Genomic DNA, 18966 nt, shown 5'->3' with positions numbered 1-18966 from the left:
TCCTGAGTGAAGGCAAGCAAACACGTCTCATAGGGGAGCTTTTAAAAAGGCAGTTCCTTGTTGCTTGATTCATGTTTCTGCCCTGCTGGCTGACATTCCAGCCCAATGAGCCTGTTGTGTGCATTTTTCCCATGCAGAAGCCAAGGAGGTGGGAGGCCATGTGTGTTTTTCTAAGGCTGGCCTTCACAGGAAGCCACTTGCAGGTTCAAAGTGTGCTGCTGTGCCTGGGTCTTATGTTCAAGCATGCTGTGAAGTAGTTAATGTCCTCAAAACCTTTGTGGGCGTCAGTCAGCTCTCTGTGGAGATGAATGGGGATGTTCAGGCATCTCCAACTATAGCTTCATGTAGTTCATCAGCTGCACTTGGTAGTCCTTTTTCCCGAGGCCTTCCCACCAATCGTGTAACAGCTGGAGATGCGATTTTTTAAAGTCAGAAGAGGCTCATGCAAGAGGCACTTTCTCTGGGATTTGGGGTGAGGGCTAGTTTAAACCCAAGAACTGGCTGTCCTTACCAAGACCTCCAATGGCCTAGCTCCTGCAGCAACCCGAATTGTGTGTGCTTACAGCTGCATAGGTTTCAAGTGGGACAAAATAAGGCAGCTGCCAAGAGCAAGACCCCTTTCCTTCCCGAACAGCCAGGTAAATGCTGGATCCACAAACGCCAGTGGTCTTTTCCACCGAGGTGCACATCTTACAGTGCCTCTTGCTGCCGTCGGGATCCAAATTGAAAATCCCAACTCGATCTCGTGGAAAACCTTTGTCTTGAGTGCAGTTTGCTGTTAGCGCCTGCTGCTGCCGTGCACAACCTGGGAGGGGAAGGGTTACTCTGCAAGAGAGAGGGATCCTGCCGCACAGGGAGGGATGCCGCTGTGCCAAAAGCGAGGGATGCTGCCTTGCAAATTGGGATGCTGCCCCGCGAGAGGAGGGGGTGACGTCCCACGGGAGAGAGGGGTGCGAACGGGAGAGACCCAGCCCTGCCCTCGGCGGGACGGGGCCCGCTCGCAGGCGAGGGCAGTCCCGGGCCCCTCCGCAGCGCCGCGCTCTCCGCTCGCTGCGGTTGGGTGCCGGCAGGGCCGCCGCGGGGCCGGGGGCGGGCCGGGGGCTGGCGGCGGGGGGCGGGGGGCTGCCGGCAGCGCCCTCCCCGCCGGCCCGGGGGGCGCGGCTGCGGCGCAGGCGGTGGCAGCGCAGCCGCGCGGAGCGGCGCGGAGCTGCGCGGGCCGGGCCGCAGGTGAGGGCGCGGGGGGCGCGGGGCGGGCGGCGTGGGGGTAGGCCTGGGCGGCCGCGGTGCTTCCCCGCGCAGCACCCGCATCCCCGCGGACGGGGTCGGCTTTGGGGTGCCCTTGCCCTGGGCGGGGAGAGGTCTCGGGGAGCAGCGGCGGTGCCGGGCGGCTCCTGCTCCTGCGAGCGACCCGGAACTTCGCGGGTGCGTGGTTGGGCCGGACCGGGCTCGGGGCTGCGGGCTCCGCTCGGGGCAGCGGGAGCTGCGGGCTGCAGGCTCGCACACGCGGCTCTGCTCCTGTTCCTTTAAAAATTAACATTCATTTTTATTTCATTTATTTTTTAAAGCCCCATTTCTGCTCCGCGGGGAGCGCGCCCCGGCTGAGCCCCTTTTCAATCGCCTTACTACTGAAAACAGCGCAAAACGCTGTGTAAGATTTGCCCTGAGTCTTCGAGCCGGTCCCGGAGAAGTTGGTCTGTTCACAGTAACGTGTTTTTGCGTCTTTATATCCAAAACTGTTCTGATGGTGTTCTGAGGCAGCGATTATTCCTTCTTTTTCTGAAGCGTGACATATATCTTACAGTATCATGTATCTGATGAACACATGCGGTGTTAATTGAGGTTGCCATGGAAGGCATGCACATAGTATAAATAAGCTCCCTTCTTGCCATGTGATTTCGCTTTTGTATTCCATAAGCCTTCTTTTTGTATTCTGTGTTTTTTGCATATTGTCATATGGTGCATTAAAGATAAAAATATCTGCTGTCTCAGGGTGTAATTTCCCTAGCTGGAACTGTGAGTGCATATGGAGTGGTGGGGAAAAGATTCAGCTAACCGTAGGAGAAGAAAATATATGCATGTGCATGTGTAATATGGATTTGCTGTAATATGGGCAGTTAAAAAAAGTAAGTTCCCGTTTACCACACAAAATAGCAAAACGTTTTTTTCTGTGATGGAATATCACTGGGTTGACATCTTCATGGCCTTATTTTGCCTCTGGATATTGATGATAATTAGCAGGAAAAACTGCTATGGGGCATCCCGAGGCAGAACTGCTTTTCCAGCCAGCCCTGGTCTGACTCCCAGATTGAAATATTAAAAAAGAAACCCCAAACCAAACAACACTTTGAAATACTTTTCTAATTAAAAAAATAATTGCTGTTCGGGTCTTATCATTTCTTTGTTGTGTTACAGATAAAAGATGGAGGCATTGGCCACGCTTTGCAGCAAACCTAATGTAACCTGCGAGGGGAACTGAAGCAGAAAGCAAAGCTAGACAAAGCAGCATCTGACTTGTCACTGGGGGCAGAAAACAGCCACTGCCGGCCTCTGGTTTTACTGGTGCTCCAGCCCAGTTCCCTGGGCAACATGGAACTGCAGATAACTAGGAAAGTGCAAGTTCTTTCCAGGTCCATGGGGTGAATAAAAATTGTTAACCTTTGGCTTGATTGTCATCCTTTGGGGGAAAGAAATGTAATGTCAGACTGGCTCTTAGACCCAGCGCAACTGGAAGTGGATTGTCTCAGAGGTGTGAGTGACTCTGGCCAGCAAAGCCAAGGAGAAGCTTATTCAACTTCACGTCTATGCTAGATTCCTTGGAGAGATGATAAAGGAAGTCACAAGACGAAGAGGGAGTTGTAAAGCTCCCTTTACATGTATGTGATAGCTTCAGCAGAACTCTTCACTGCCACATCCACTTGTTAAAAAGCAACTAACATTATTTTGAAAACAACTTGAGGAAAAATGTGCCTTGAGCATCTCTGTAGTTCCTGTGTCTGATGCGTTAACCAAGGAGATTGGTAATGTAATGGCAACAAAGCGAATATGGTGAAGGCAGCTGTGGAAATTCAAATGGAGAACCCAAGAGAGGCAGAGACTCACAGTGCTGGGGCGACATGCTCCCCATCAGAGGAACAGGCAGAAAAACCCTCCATGCTCTGTTTTAAGAAGCGAAAGAAGTCCCGTAAGAAGAGGCTGACTGTGAGGGACGCGTGTGAAGGAGCCTCCGAAGAGAAAAGCCAATGTGTCAGCACTGACCTAGGAGAGGTGAAAGTTTCTAACCAGTCACGATCCTCCAGAGGAGCCTGGACAGCCATCAAAAACCTTGCAAGGCCTCGGAGAAGGCAGAAATCCTCCTCCCGGAAGAAAGTGCCCTCTGATTCCCAAGTGCAGCTGGAGGTGGATGCTGAGGAGGGCTGTGAGCAAGGCATCCCAAAGAAACGTGTTTGCTCTGGGGTGAAGATGCCCTGTGTTCGGTTCTCCAGGGGCAAGAAGAAACACAGCCCCTCTGAAGCAGTGGAGGAGTCAGAGGGCAGTGTTCAAGCAAACGAAGCGATGGGCATTGTAAATAAAGCTAGTGAAGAGCTGAAGGATGTGCCCCCAGTGGATAAGTCTGAATCCTTAAGCCCGGTCTCTGTGGAGGAGGACCAGGATATGGCAAAGGAAAGTACCAGCTCTGTTGATAAGAGTGAGCCCTTGACAGAGCCCACACCTGATGCAGAGGAACATACAGAGTGCACCATCACGTCGGAGATAACTGATTCAGAGACAGTTAATGAAACATCCCAGGAAAAACTGCAGGAGGAGAGCCCACCCGAAACCACAGTCCCTGTGGAAGGTGGCGAGGTTGCTCCTGAAGTGCCCATTTCCAAGGATCAACCTGACAGCACCCTAGAAACCACTGAGCTGCAGGAAATCCCTAATGTCTGTGAAGAGCTGCCTGAAGAGAATGGATCAGAAAAGAGCATAAATCTTCCTGAGGAATGCAAAGCTGAAGAGACCATAATGGATTTCAGTCAGTCAACATCTAAAGATGATGCAGTGAGCGTGGAGGACAGCTCCAGCCATGACATGCCATTAGGAACAAACATAGGCACCGCTGTTGGCATTGTCATCACTGTCACTGAAGCTGAGGACTCTGACAACACCGACTCTGACCAGGCCTGTGAGCCATCCCCTGTTTTGCACCGAAATAAGCAAAAAGGGAATAAAAAATCAAGCAGCAGCTTTGATTCGGGTAAAAAAGAGGGTCCTGAGGCTGGTGGTGATGCCCAAGCAGAGGAAAAAGCTCAAGGCAACCATGAGCACAGAACTGGGGAGCAGTACGAATTGCTCCTCATAGAAACTGCCTCTTCTCTCGTGAAGGCGGCCATTCAGTCATCCATAGAGCAGCTGGTCAATGAAATGGCCCTGGAACAGAATAAACACAACAGTTTTCTGTGATGGCAGTGATGCCCCCAAAATAAAGGGTACAAGGAGTGATTTAAAGCTCCAGTTGGCGTGGGGTGTGTATGGAGAGCTCAAAGGGCTCCTGGGGCCGAGGTGTAGTTAATCCTGCATGCCCGTTCAGTTGTGTGTCTATGTGAAATGGATCCTGGGACATGGGGCAAACCTTGCTATGTACAGTGTGCTCCCTGGGGCTGGGGCTTCAAACAGGCTATTGACCGCAGCTGCGGAAAAAGGAAGGCATTGCAGTGACTGTATTATCATTATTGGCATCTTTGTGTCAAGGCCACATTTCTGCCATCATCCATTGCCAGGTTTCCCCACTGGTCATGCTATAAATCTCTATGTAACATGCATTTAGTGAGAGGTCCCAAGAGGTGACGAGCACCCAACCCACTGCTGGGCTGTATTCAGGGCACGTCAGAGACAGCTGGAGGTTTGCCCTGGGGTTCAACAGAGACGAGGGAAAGTGAAATGACTGCAATGTTAACATGAAGACGTCAATGCCAGAAAGGCTCAGGCCGGCATTTAGTATTGCAGACAGGTACTTGCTGCGTACAGATGCCAGAAACCATGGTCACCCCTGCTGTCATGTTGCATGAAGCTGGATGGCTGCAGTGAGTGGTGGTTTTCATTCAGCCTCTTCCTCTGTCAAATGCCTGTGCATTTCCACACACGTTAAAGCACAGCATCAGCCGCTTGCCTTGCTGACCCCGGGCTGTGGTGCAAACGCCAAGCAAATGACAGCCGGACAGTTTGCCGGGAGGGCCATTCTTGCACCATTAAGCTTAATGGGCAAAATTCCCAGTGGCATCAGCAGTGCGGGTTGGGCTGGAGCGTGCCTACTGCGGGCAGCCCCTCTCCTTCCCTTGCCTTCCTCCATTCCAGTCATGATGTTGTGGTGAAGCTGTCCTCAGATGTAGCATATTTTTGATATATGGCATGTGATATAAATAGCAGTGAGCTGCATGCGTGTTAGCAGTCAACTATTGCCTCCGTGCTGACATAGTTTGGGGAACTGCTGGCGCTAGAATTGCTTTGATTTGGTCTGAGCGCTGCCGGCATCCCTGGGTGCTGGCGGCAGCCTGTCCCGCACTGCTCCAGCCCCTCCTCACTACAAAGCCTGCCTGACTTCAGCCAAGCCCGGGCATCCCTTGGGAAATGTGCATTATGCCTGGCTCGCTGCTGCTGGGCTCTGGCTGGCTCCGGCATGCCACGTAGCTTGCGCTGAAACATGCAGGGAAATGCTGGAGCAATCTTAGCGAAGTCCTCAGGGAAGAAATCTAGACATGAGGGCCTGGGGACGAGGCTGTAAATGTCTGGACAGGCCAATCACCATCAAAACCCACCAACTGCCATGTTCTGAGGGGGTTTGCACCAGCATGGTGTGTGTACACGAGCATCACCTCTAACTACCAGCTCTCCAAGAGAAAGGGGCCTTTAATAATGTGGAATTGCATCTGCGCAGCTGGGATTTACGTACAGCTGTAGGCAAGCCAGCCTGTTCTTCTGAGAAAATTCTCCTGCGTATTTCTCAGCTGATACAGAAATAGCAGCCTTGCTTGGCAATTGCTCACTGACCATAGGCAGTGCGCTGAGAATTCCCTTCCCAGCATAGGATTTGGATTCCTGTTAAAATACAAGGGCTGTAAACTTTCATAGTACCTGGTGCGCAACCATGTTTTAAACTTCAATAAAGCATCTCCGTTGTTACAAGAGGACTGTGAGCAGCGAGTGCCACAGCTTGTTTCTGTGCAAGTTAAACTTCAGAAAAAGCAGAGTGTTAAAAAAAAAGTGTCTTTTTTTTTTGTGTGGATTTATTTAATAAGTTACCAGATATCAGTAATTCATTGTGTACAATTTTAATGGCTTTGTACTTCATACTGGTCTTTCCAGGTATTTTGCCATACTTTTGAAAGGGACTTTATAAGGACTTTTGTATGTACCTGCTGCAGTCCCTTGAAAAGAGCCATACTGATGCTGGAGGTTGTTACGGGATTATGCTGGGCACTGTAGCAGGCCAGTGCTGAGCAAAGGGCTGCAGCAGCTCTGTGAGGCCCCACTGGTGTTGGCTGTGGAGGAGGATGTCTGGGCTCTGGTAAAGAAACACGAAATGACCCTGTGGGGCAGGCTGTCATCTTCTGTTGGCCCGAAAAGCAGTTTCGGGAGGATTTCATGTATTTCAGTACTGCCTTTTGGGCAAAACACGTCTTCAAAAGAGGAGGAGAATGGCAGAAATGCTGTGGTCCAGCCCAGTCCCTGTGACTGTTTCTCCACATCCAGAGTTGTGTTTGCATCCTTTCTGTAGCTGTTTTTTCCTTCTGTTATAGCTGTACATATAACTGATTATTATTTCATTAAAGTTGACTGTACCTGTTGTTTTCTTGCCTTGTGTTCTGCGTGAGCAGCTATGGAGAGATTTTATACATGAAAGGATAAACTCACGGTGGTCTGTTGTATCCATCTTTTTCAGGCAGCCATATGGTGAGCAGAGAGAAATCTTAAAGTTGGTAGCACACCTGAATTGTTTGGAGTCTTGCTCCTCCTGCGCTCTTTTCGTAAGATTTCCTTTCAGTTCCTGGCCAGTCATTTCCGTCAGAGTCCTGGCTGCCCAGGGAACTGCTGTAAGGTATTTGTGAAGGATCACAAGTCTTCAGTGGCTAAGAAAAGCCATCCTGCTGCCTGACAGTTTAATTCCCGATCGTGTGCCTCATACTGCCAGGGGAAAGCATTTGAGGCTCTGCAAACTGACCAGGGTCAAACCCCACTGTGCATGGAGCGGTGCAGCTCCTGCTGATGCCATCTGGGTGGTGTGGTTTCCCCTGTGAGCTGCTGGTCCATGCTTTCTGCTCACAGAGCTCTGGATTACCATTTCCAGGTGCACAGTTTGGTGCTGATGTGGTCTGCAGTAGGGCCAGCACCTCTGGAGGGGCAGCAGCAAGTTCAGTGCTTTGGCACTTCCTGTTACAGCTCAAATGGGCCCCACACCCTGATATTGTTTTTGCATAATATCTTTTGTGTAATTTCTCGAGGCACTTTATAACAAACATAAAATATAGGGAAAAAAAAAGTTATACATTTTAACAGTATTAATACTATTTATTCTTTCAGGTTTACAGAACAAAATACAGACTTGTAACAACCTCTAATGACTTACTTAAGACAATCTACTTCTTCATTATGGATAGAGAGCTGAACATTAATAACACATCCATTCTGTCGGAGAAGGAATAATAAATTTACTATTGCGAAGGAGTACCAGGCCAGGCAGCCTGTGAGGACGTGACTGCCTGGTTGTGCCAAAGCATGAAAGGGTGGTCTGCCTTTAGGACCACATTTCTCACTGATAGATGAAATAAACCTTGCTTGCCGATAGCCCATTCAGATTGCTTTGGGCCATCCGTCTTCTTACCCACGGGTTAGTTACTTGCTGCCCCTCTGAATTAAGGAAGTGGTTGATTTGCAGCAGTATCTTCATGAATTTCTTGGCTCTCCTGCTCACCCCCACGGCCTGTGCTGTTACTGCTTGTTTCCCAGATGTTTCCAGCACTCTCCTTAGTGGGGACAATTTGGCTCTATATTCGAAACATCCCCTATCCCTGCTTTGCCCTGTCATTCTGAATATTTTAATTTCCCACAGTTTCTTTACATTAGCAGCAAAGAAAAGAGTGTTTCATATAACTATTCATGCCCAGAAAGGCTTCCAGGAGATAAAAAGTTTTTCTGTTATGTCAGTCCAACAGAAAACAAGCGTATCCAATGAAAAGTTCCTTGTGGAAATTGCTGGTAGGCAATGATGGCACAAATAAATATTGCCTTTTATTTCCTGCTTGTCCTGGGTTCAGCCCTAACAGTTGTTTTCCTCCTTCTTAGTAATGTTACAGCTGAACCTAGGGCACTGCCGTGGGACACCAAAAGAGATCAGAAATGCATGAGCTGCTTAGGGCTGGATCTCCAGCTGCTGAAGTTCACTGCAGCTCCATACACTTGAAAGGACTAAATCTACAGCAGCCAGGAATCATGTGTTTGAATCTAAGATGCAGCCCCTGCATAAACGATGGACGTTTTCATATGTGTCCTTATGTATAGAAGTGAAAATCCAGGAGCTGTGTTTTCATTTGGTTGTTTTGTTGGTTTTGGTGTTATTTTTTTTCACAAATGCATGTAAGAACTCATGAAATACACAGGAATCCTGGTCTGGATTGGATGGATGGATGGATGGATGGATGGATGGATGGATGGATGGATGGAAGCCAGACCCTGCAGATAGACCCATGTGTTGGGGGCAGTGAAGCCCTAATATCACCTGTCTTACAGATACAGGTTTTCAACATGAGCAACACAAAGCAATTAAATGCTCCAAGAGAACACATCGATTTAAATAATTTGCTTTAGTATTATTTTACATCTGCAATTAACTTTTTTTTTAGGAGGCACAACTTTCACATTTCTTCCTTTTGCAGAGAATTGTGAAGAACGCACTTCTGTGCTTAATGGTGGAATTTTTCCAGAGGGGTGAAAGTCCTTTTAGGTAGAATGTGGGTTTCAGCTAAAATACCCAAACCCAGCATTTTAAAATGAGCTTTGTTCCATAAAAACTGTCAAAGATGCTGCATACAGAAGTAAGGGAAACATTAGAAAAACACATTTTGCAATTCAGATTGCTAAGATGAAAGTGTTATCTGCAGCTATGACTGGCAGTCACCCCAACAGTCCTTACATTAGACCTAGCAGAGATAATCCTTTCAAACCTCTTTAATCTGGAAGAGGAAAGACACACCACTGGCAGGGTGGGTGCTCCAGTGGGGTCCCTTCTGCAGGCACCAGTGGCCTTTTGGGTGGGTGGTGTCTTTCCAGCACCAAGTCCCTGCTGGTGAACAAACACGTCAAGCATTGCTTTGCTGTTGTCCCAGAGGGCAAATTCTGATCTGGAGAGGTATGTCATCTCTGAGATCTAACTCATCCGTGTGACATTCTCTCTCGCTGTTTGCCATTTTAATGAAGACACGAGGCTGAGGTGCCGATGCGTCAAGGCTCAGTGCCGTGACAGCTCCGTGTGATGTGACTGGTGAGATGGCAGCTGGGTGGGAAGCGCAAGTACTCCGACTCCTACGGTGCTTCTGAGCATCCCCACCGGGGAGGAGGAGAGATACATCCCCAGCTCCTGCCAGCAGCCTCAGCCGCTCGCTCTCTGCCTGCCAAGAGCTCCCCAGACTGCCGCTGCACAAAGGCGTCGGGCGCTGTCGGTGCAGCGCGGGCGGACGCTGCGCGGCGCTTCCTCGCAGCCCAGACAGCCCGCAACCGGATTTGCATTTGCTTTGCTCGCTGGAGCAAGGCAGGGAAGGCCAAAGCGCTGCGAGCCTCTCATCCCAAACCTCCCTCAAGTTCGTAAAGCAGCTGCGAGCCTCCGGGCACGATGCAGCGGGCTGGGGACCGGCTGGCTCGCCAACGCGGGGCCCGGCAGGCGTGCGCAACAGGCACAACAGGAATGCACACCTGTACCCTGCTCATTAACGCGATGAGTAAGCGGCTCACAACCGCACCGCCAGCATAAACAGAGGCTGGTGGGGGATGCTTGGCCCCTAATGACAGGCCTTGGCGCCTGCTCTGCCGGGTCCGGCGTCGCTGCGGGGTGGCGGAGGCGACCGCTGCCGGAGCGGTCCCTCCGGGATGGCTGCGGGGAGCGGGGGTGACGCTGAGCATCAGCCTCCACCCCGGCACGGCAGCGCTTTTGGCCGTAGCGCGGCGGGGCTGCACGCCCGGCACTGGCCCCACAGAGGCCTGACTCGATGGTTGACACCGCGTTTCTGCCTACCATGGTGTTTCTTCCCCTGCACCACCCCTGGTTTCCCTTCCCCGGTGCTTAGAGCTGGCTTTACATCCTGAAACCAGCGGGTTGCTGGTCCAATGCCAGGAGGGACAGAGGGCTTTCTTTACACAATGTTTTCTTATGCTGTTTGTCTCAAGAGCAGCAGGGTTAACAGTCTGAGTTTTGCCCAGCTGCTGCTGGAAGCATTTAGCAGCATTGCCCTACACAGCCCAGGAGGGTAAAGCCACGCACGGGCTGCAGTACTGCCCGGAGTCCTGCAAAGGTTCCCAGAGGCGTCTTGGCTCAGGTGAAAACCAGCCGAATTAAGCAGACAAGGCTTTGAGCTTTGCTGTGCCTTTGTTCTGAGGGTGCAGCGTCCAGTTTAGAATAGTTAGTGGAAACACTTCCACTCCTAGGCTGCTTTTGAAGTTGTGTCATTAATTTTTGTTAATGAAACATGCAAATCTAGTAGATGCTGTGATTGCCTCTCAAGGAATTCAGTCCTGACAGAGCTCCAGTTGTACGCATCTAACTGGCATGTAATTTAGGGCAGATCCATCCTCATTACCTTTTTCCTCCTAGTCTCTTATGGCTTAGAATATATTTACCCTGTGCTGGACTGCTGGGAAACCCACTCAGTTGCCATCCTTTTTAGCATACCACGTCAAGAGGGGGAAAGAAAAGGCTGGGCTTTATTAAACAGTGAAGCTGAAGATGATTACAGAGATATGACATGACCTGCTGCTGGCAAATTACCGTGGGAGGGCTTTGACAAGCCAAAAAGCCTCCTGCCCTGGCACTGATAGCTCACAATAGTCCCATTCAATGATTCTGAATTGCAGATGATGAGATCACTTCTAACTGCACTTCTGAAGGCTTTGCTTGCATGGGATTTATACCTTCTGCCTCCAAAATAGTAGAAAACTATTTAGTATCAACATTATACTCTAGTAGTTCATGGTTTTATTTTTAATGGCGATGATCTGCCTGCTTCAGGTTTACATCCTGACAACAAATTTCTGTTCCCTTTTTAACCTTCTCAATGTGCCCAAATGTCCCAAACCCCTCTGGTGAGGGGCACTGCACTCACGTGTCAGCCCTTCCACACCCCCTGTGTGCTGCTGCCACCCAATTTGCAGTGATTTGACAGGCAACATGTGAGTGAAGAGCCTGTGCAAATGGCTGGTGTAGCGAGATGGCTGAAGATGCATGTTGTAACCACAGTCTGTGCAGAAAGTGAAATCACTGAATCATCACAGAATCACAGAATAGTTTGGGCTGAAAGGGACCTTAAAGATCACCTAGTTCCAATCCCCTGCCACAGGCAGGGACACCTTCCATTAGACCATGTTGCTCAATGACCCGTCCAACCTGGTCTTGAACACTGCCAGGGATGGGGCAGCCACAGCTTCTCCGGGCAGCTTGTGCCAGCACTTCACCACCCTCATAGTGGAGAATTTCTTCCTAATACTTAGTCCAAATCTATCCTCTTGCAGTTTAGAGGCTTGTCCTTGTCCTACCCCTACAGGCCCTTGTAAAAAAGGTATTAAAAAAAAAAAAAAAAGAAGAGCTGAAGGGTTGTTTTTTTTTTTGTCCTGTGTGGAGATGGGGTAAGCATGGCCTGGCCATCAGTGTCACTTCCTGGGCAGCCAGCAGGCAAGTGCCAGCATCCCTTTGACACCCAAAAGTTCAAGGTGGAAGAGGTAAAATCTGAACATTTGCAGGTGAATGTTGAGGAGATGGGTTATCTTCTAAGGATGACTTGTGTAAATAACAGGCACCAAAGTCTCGCTCCTCTGGCACTGATAATGCAGGAGTTCAGCCTAGCGCCTTCATTGCACAAGTGCTACCAAATGGCTTTTCATTAGGCAGGTGGAAAAAACACCACCTGCTTTTCTCAGCATCGCAGGTTATGAAATGCAAGTTTCTCAGTAAACTAACTAGACCCCATGCTGCAGGGGAGGATAAATACCCTTTATTCCACACTCCTTACTGCACCCTAAGCAGCCCAAGAAACATGGCCCCTCTTAAACCCCGCCTGGCATTTCAGTGGTTAACTTGTGCTGGCCAAGGAGTCTCATGCTATGGGCTTTGGCAGGGGTCTGAGCCCCAGTCTTTTCATGTTTTAGAATCAATAGTTTGGGTTGGAAAGGACCTTCAGATCATCTAGTTCCAACCTCTAAAATATTCTTCATAAAGCCTGAGCTGCAGAGCCCACAGACAAGGCACTTCCATGCCAGTGGTTCATCACATCTGTACCCCTGATGCCAGGACCCCTGCACAGCACAGGACAAAGCTCTGTGGATCCCCTGGAGCTGTTAGACTTCCTGACTTCAAGTATCACCACCCCGGGACTTGCTTTGCCTAAGCCCATGTGCATCTGTCAAACAATCTCAGGCACATGGAAGGAATCACCAGTATCATTATTCTGCATATTGTGACAAATTATTTTACATTTTCATGAAGAAAAAACTGCAAACCTCACAAGAAATGAGCATTTGCCATGCCCAGCTGTGCAGGTCAGGCAGACTTTCCAGCATGTGCTGTCATAAAGGTTAAGCACTCAATAATTCAAGTGTCTTCCACACAGAGTAATAACACATCTCATGATGCATCCAGGAGCAGCTGCTTAGAAAACATAACTGTCTTCTAAAGTTATTTTCTATTTATAAGACTCAGAGAGAATGATGTTTTCAAGTTAACGTAACTCGGAGCTGACGACTTCCGTCTCTCAGGCTTTTTCTACTGCTTAAATTATAACTTTTACGCTTGCAGTAGAAAACTGCTGGAAATGCATTTCTTGTGTTGCAAATGATGCAAAAAATGCCTTTTGCAGATGTTTGATGTCACAGATGTTCAGGAGCGCAAAGCTCAAAGAAAGTAAACCCTAAAAAGGGGTGTGACAATTAAAAACATGCTGCTTGCAGTTGTAACTTTTCAGAGACATACTGAACACATACAGGAACATAGTTCTGATTTCAGGATGATTTCAGCCTTAAGGATGTACTTGCAGTCAGTACTCTGGAGTCACTCCTACAAGACATACATACATATTGCTGATAGACATTTGGATCTTCTACCCAAGCCCCCAGTTTTTATTAAAGCTCCCTTTTAATAACCAACAAGTGAACAAAACAATCCTTGCCACAAACCTGAAGGTGACCAGCATGTCCCAGAGATGCCTTTGGGCACTGCTGCTTGCTGTCCCCCCTGCCATCCCCAGTACTGAGCTCTATTACCAGTACCCAGTTATCTTTGCAGAGACGTCAAGGGCTGTTTGACTTTCAGCATCAACTAGTTCAAGGAAGTTAGGCGTCTAAAGTTCCAAGATGTTCATCTACTGACTGAATAGTCTGGAAACTCACTTTTAGCTTTTGTCTACAGCTATACCCAACCCAGCAGATACTCCTTTTTGTTCTTAAAATAAATGTGGGAACCCAAGGGAAGCAGCAGCACCCAGAGAAGCCAGCCCACTCGGCAAAGTGTTGCACACAAATAGGGAATGATAATAAAATACCATTTTTTATGGTTTGGTTGTTTTGTGTTTTTTTACCATCATGTAGAAATAGAGATCAGTGGAAGCCAGAGGACATTGGCCCCAGTTATAAGCAGTCTGGGTGCGAGTAAACTGGTGGGATTACCCTGTGAAAGACCCAGAAGGCTCTCTTCTAGGAAGCACTCCACGTGCAGCACTACATGCTTAGATACAGCATTTGCAGGCCTGGATGTCAGCAGGGTTTTGTTGCTTTACTTGTATTAAAGAAAGGCTTTTTAAGCAGAGTTACAATGCATTCACACCAGACCAGCTTTGATGGGTACATGCAGTGAGAGGAGCCCTCTGTCTAAGAGGCAAGCACACACCAAACCGCGGCATGCATTTTGTAACATCATCCGGGCAGCCTCAGAGGCTGTTTTTCCCCTTTGTCTTAAAACACAATTTGGCAGCTCTCAGTGACCAATCCCTCCCCTGGAGTGTGCAGCTCCCTGCCCAGGAGAAGCAGCAGCTGCCCTCACAAAGACCTCAGATGGTCTTTTCATTCGGCAGCGATTTACTTGTAGCTCTTGCTTCAGGATAGTTTCAAAGAAGACAGGTCGAGGGTCCTGACTACAAAGAGCTTTGGAGAGGGCACTTTGACAGTTCCTCACCATTGTTCAGGCTCCCCCTTTCCGAAGGCAATGACTCAACACACCAGGACTGGCAGGGAGCCTCCAGCTTCTCAAAAACTGGGTAATGAGATTACAGGAGCAGCTCTCGGGGCTTTTGCTCTTCACTGCAGAAGAAACCTTTGCACTTGTAAGAACTTTGTGGGCCTCTTTGAGGCCTTCTGATTATGAGCATCTCTTGAGGGGTGTCCATTTGGTAGGAAGCTGAGCATATCTCAGGTGAAAAACTAGAGGGACAAAACATGAATCCAAGAAGAATGCATATAATTTTTAAGCCTTCTTGGATAATTCATTACTCTTCAGATATCAAGTAATGACAAATGAAAGGCAAAAAGATGTGTGGTGACTCCATAAGCAGAGAAGAAATAACACATTATGTGTTTGCTCACACCAAACACACAGACTGTAATGTTTAAGAACGTGTTTGCACCAAGCTGTTTATAATAGTCAGAAATCATTTTTGCTGAGAAAATCAATGTGTGCCATTTAATCCCACAAAGACTCAGGTTAGGATGTGCCTCCTCTCTGAGAGAACACATCTTTGCAGCTTTCATTCGTCCTTGCAGAGATGGTCCAATAATGGGATGTGGTCTTAGAGGGGCATCAAAATTTGTCTCTGCTTATGCAGTAGCAGCTGTCAAGGAGGCATAGGAATGAAGAAAAATACATGCAAACCTCGAGTCCAAAAGTAAAAGATTGTACTGACAGGACTCCAGGGGCTGTCAGAGCAAAAGTTGCCACCCCTCCATCAGCACTGCCAGTTCCCGCGAAAAGACCAGCCTTACGGCTCCTGCATGTATTTATGCAGAGATTTATTAACTACAGTTATACGATACAAACATCAGGATTCATCTCCTTGAGATACTTAATTAAAAGCAAACTCTTTGGGAAATTCAACACATATTTCCCTCTATGTTTCCACCCAATCTAGTTTCAGAAAAGCAACTATATGGGATACAAACAGTCCTAGGCACCGCACAGCATATTAGCAAAGTTTAAACCTCACACCCAGCAACACAGGCTTAACTCTAGTAAAGCAGAGCAGGAATAGATTCACATTTACCAAAAATGTAACTGAGTTACATGGAGGATTCCAAGTAGGACTTGGGTGGGAATTAGCTTCAGTTTGAAAGTTAGAGAAGTAAAAAAGCAAGTACACAGATCAAAGTACACAGTTCTTCACAGTCATCTCAGAGGTGACGGGAATGGTGGCTGAAGAAAGTCAGCTGCAGAGAGCAGTCACTCACTATGCAGAGAATGCCAAAATACTCAGTTTCAATATCTGAAGGCTGCACAGGGGAAGAACTACTCTACCAGGATTGTATCAACGCTCTCTTGGATGAGATCTGACTCCAGTATACATTCATCTAAGTGGTCTTGAGGTAAACTGGAGCTCTTGCCTGTGCTCTCACTGTCACAGTAAGGATGAAACCTGGGGGTTGCAGGGCTCTCCAGCCGCTGGCAGCGTCCGTATTTGTGCTGTTTCCCTGTGTGTGTGTACATGTGCTCAAGCAGCTGGCTCTTCCGGAAAAACGTGCGGCTGCAAATGGTACAACTGATTTTTCTCTTTCTTGAGAAAGAAAAATTGCAGTTCAACTCCACTGGTTCATGGTCCTTGGAGATGAGTGAGAGCTGGCTGATCTGCAGAGGGTCCAGGTCGCTGCACCTCGGATGCTCCAGCTGATGGGCATCCTCCTTCAGGAGGAAGGTCCCCAGCCGGTGGCCATCCCTAGCCTCCCTGTCCTCAGCCAAAGGCTGCACCTCTCCCAGGTCGCTGCTCTCGAGGATGGAGGCTGGCACGCCAAACGGCAGTGAGCCCGAGACATGGGTGTGCAAGTGCTGCCGCAGTCCCCCCCGGGAGCTGAAACGCTCCCCGCAATAGTGACACAAGTGCACCTTGAGGCTGGCCTTAGCAAAGATGGGGCTCGCTACCTCTGGAGAAGGATGGGTGCAGCTCTGGGACACCACAGGCTCCGAATCACACCTCTCCTGCTTTATGGAGACCGAGAGCTTCGGATGCTCTTCTGCTGGCTTAGTGACAGCAGCGGGCTGAGCGGAGGGGCAAGCAACCTGCTGGTCCAGGGAGCTGTCATCCAGGCCGATGGCCAGGGAGAGCTGCAGCTGGGGGTGATCACCTTGGGCAGCAGGCCTGCTGCCCGCCTTGGGCAGGCTCTCCTTCGTTCCCAGGCATTCCTTTGCTGGTTTGTGTGTGGTCGAGATCTGGATCCCATACAAATTTGAAGACTGCACCAGCTCTGGAGATAACACTTGGTTCATCTCAATTGCGATATGGGAGAGGTGGTCTGCATGGAGAAAGCGGATGCCCTCCTCCAGTCGGCTCTTGCTGACAGTCTGTTTCGGCCCTTTCCCGGTGTACATAATATGCAACAAGTAACTAAATATGTCAGGCTGGATGTCTGTAGGCTGAATCTTTATGCATTCACTGAAACAAGACAGATGATTAAGTACATACAAGGCTCCAAGTTCAGTCCTGATCCATCACCTGCTTGTCCATTTGCACTGTTGTTTGCTGTTAGAGCAACACTCCCTGCCAAGACAAGCAGAAGTGCTCTGCTTGCACAGCAAAGTGCCTGAGCGTGTATTTATCCCTATTATAAAAGCCATGTGCACAACTGTGTCCAGGGATTCTGAGAGTGGCCAGCTCCCAGTCTCCTCATCACTCGCATGCACAGCTAATTGCTGCCATGCAGCACTGCAGCGAGGGAATGCAAGCTATGCATCACCAGTGTGTCCCACTCCAGTAACACAAGGAAAGAATATTTGTGTGTTTAAGTAATAAAATCAGCTGCTGCTACTGTATAATCTTTATGAGATTTGCATTTAAGTGTCAGTAAACAACATCTAGCGGAAAGGAAGTTAATTGATAGCCTCACTTCCAGATGAAGGTCTACACAGCCTATACCTAATGATTATCTTGCAAAAGTGCTGGGGGCCACGACCCTCAAAATGTAAGCGGAATGGACAAGTTGATTACAAGCAGCAAGGTCCAGATCAGAGATGAGATTAGACCTTGGCACCACTGTTGTTATACCTGCAGAACCACTCCTGAGCCAGTTGGGTGAAGCACCTGAACAGCAGCCTGAAGTTTATGATCTGTTTCAGCTCTTATCTGCAAAAGTCTCAAGAGCAGAACTGTGATAAAGGCTATGGCTTCTCCACTGCTTCAAGCCTGTGGATCCTGCCAGAAGGGACAGTCCCACCCAGCAAACTTGCCTGCAATCTAATACAAGGTAATGGATGTACTGTGTATGGGTGGGAGGCACCTGGAAACCCCTAGATTACAAATCTGTCAGGTACTCACTGCAGGAGGACTGTGGTACTTACACGTTTATTTTCTCCCATCACACAAATGTCTCCTATTTAAAATGTGGGACCTGATATTGGCATATACAGACTAAGAGGGTGGTTTTAAATGACAGCACATTCTGGACTGGGAGTGTTTGGAGCCAAGGCATGTGATGGGTTAGGAAAATGATCTTAGGGCACCTAAAATCCCCACTTTAGACTTTAATACCTTTAGAAAGTGGAAAATGTGTGAAGCTGGGCAGAGTACTTAAAAGGTAGAAGAGCTGTGTGTCCTTACCTCGTCTGATGGATAAATATCATCTTAAAATAGCTTGAAAAAGCAGCGAGCACCGCTCTGTGGGCTTTGAAGTAAACATCTCCAATGGCAACTGTGCAGTCACACAGAAAGCCAAACTCCCGCTGCATGTTCAGCTGCTGGAGGAGGAAGACGCTGTGGCCGGTCGCATCCATGGTGAGCCTGAGAGCAAGAGCACAAGGCGTTTGTTCATCTCATGAAGCAATCGCACAGCTCGCGAAGGCTCCAATGTGGGTTTCTCACCACTGAAACGAGCTGGGCGCCCTCGCAGAGTCCATTTTCCGCTCCAGCCGGTCCCTGCACTCCGATCTAATAATTTCTCCTACACCACCGCCGGTGCGCAGGCCCGCATTAAATGCGCCCAAACCCTACCCGGGATTTTCCCACGTGCCGGGCTGAGCTGTTTCTCCTACACATTAACTACGCTCCGTGGTGTGCGGCACTAACTTTAAACCTCGCTCGCGTTTTCGCTCTGCCCCTGGATCGCGCACGGTGCCGAACGGCCCACGGCGATCGCCATCACTGGGCCGCGCAGGGGGCGTAGGAGCCGCGGGGCTGGCGGCGGAACCCGACAAAGCCCCATTGTGCGGAGCTGATCCGGCCCTAGCCGGCCCCGCCCGCGGTGCTTTGACAAGAAACGCTGATACTTGCTACTGTTCGGCCCAAAACTATTGTGCGGGGGCAGGCGGCGGTGGAGCGCAACCAGCACCCTGCCCTGCCGTGGTCCCCGCGCCCGCGCAGCCGCTTACCCCCGCGGAAGCGCAGCGCTGAGCCCGGCGGATGGGGTGGGCGCTGCCCCCCCCCCGCTTCCTGCCCCCGCCGCCGGCGCTGGGCCGGGTCTGCCCCCGCCGCCGCTGCAGGAAGAAGTGAGCGCGGGCCCGTGCGCGGCTGCTGCGCGGTTGCTGGCGGCGGTCACCGCGCCCGCACC

At 49.5% G+C, this 18966-nt stretch overlaps 2 protein-coding genes and 1 long non-coding RNA gene across 4 annotated transcripts; 2 read left to right on the top strand and 1 right to left on the bottom strand.

Moving 5' to 3' along the window:
* Positions 1–1173: 1173 nt before the first annotated feature.
* Positions 1174–2659, top strand: LOC134169841 (uncharacterized). The gene is made up of 3 exons (XR_009967025.1): positions 1174–1227; positions 1566–1691; positions 2413–2659. It is a non-coding gene; the product is annotated as an uncharacterized LOC134169841 (long non-coding RNA).
* A 51-nt stretch (positions 2660–2710) lies between these two features.
* AKAP5 (A-kinase anchoring protein 5) lies at positions 2711–6820 on the top strand. The gene has a single exon (XM_062630719.1). It carries the CDS (start codon positions 3043–3045, stop codon positions 4438–4440), a length of 1398 nt encoding a protein of 465 aa, XP_062486703.1. The 5' UTR covers positions 2711–3042; the 3' UTR covers positions 4441–6820.
* A 6402-nt stretch (positions 6821–13222) lies between these two features.
* Positions 13223–18811, bottom strand: ZBTB25 (zinc finger and BTB domain containing 25). Of its 2 annotated transcripts, none has more exons than XM_062630717.1 (3): positions 18788–18811; positions 18021–18200; positions 13223–16859 (listed from the first exon to the last, which is right to left on the bottom strand). In XM_062630717.1, the coding sequence occupies exons 2-3, from the start codon at positions 18191–18193 to the stop codon at positions 15722–15724; spliced, it is 1311 nt and encodes a 436-aa protein (XP_062486701.1). In that variant the 5' UTR covers positions 18194–18200; positions 18788–18811; the 3' UTR covers positions 13223–15721. The 2 variants fall into 2 exon arrangements, with proteins under 2 accessions (XP_062486701.1, XP_062486702.1); XM_062630718.1 differs by lacking the exon at positions 18788–18811 and adding an exon at positions 18411–18562.
* Positions 18812–18966: the final 155 nt, after the last annotated feature.

Source organism: Pezoporus occidentalis, unplaced genomic scaffold, assembly GCF_034315485.1.
Source record: "Pezoporus occidentalis ecotype Australia unplaced genomic scaffold, CSIRO_AGI_Poc_V1 ctg36, whole genome shotgun sequence".
In the NCBI taxonomy this organism is placed as follows: domain Eukaryota; kingdom Metazoa; phylum Chordata; class Aves; order Psittaciformes; family Psittacidae; genus Pezoporus; species Pezoporus occidentalis.
Note: the sequence above shows the minus strand (reverse complement) of the source record. Positions and strands in the feature narration are given on the sequence as shown.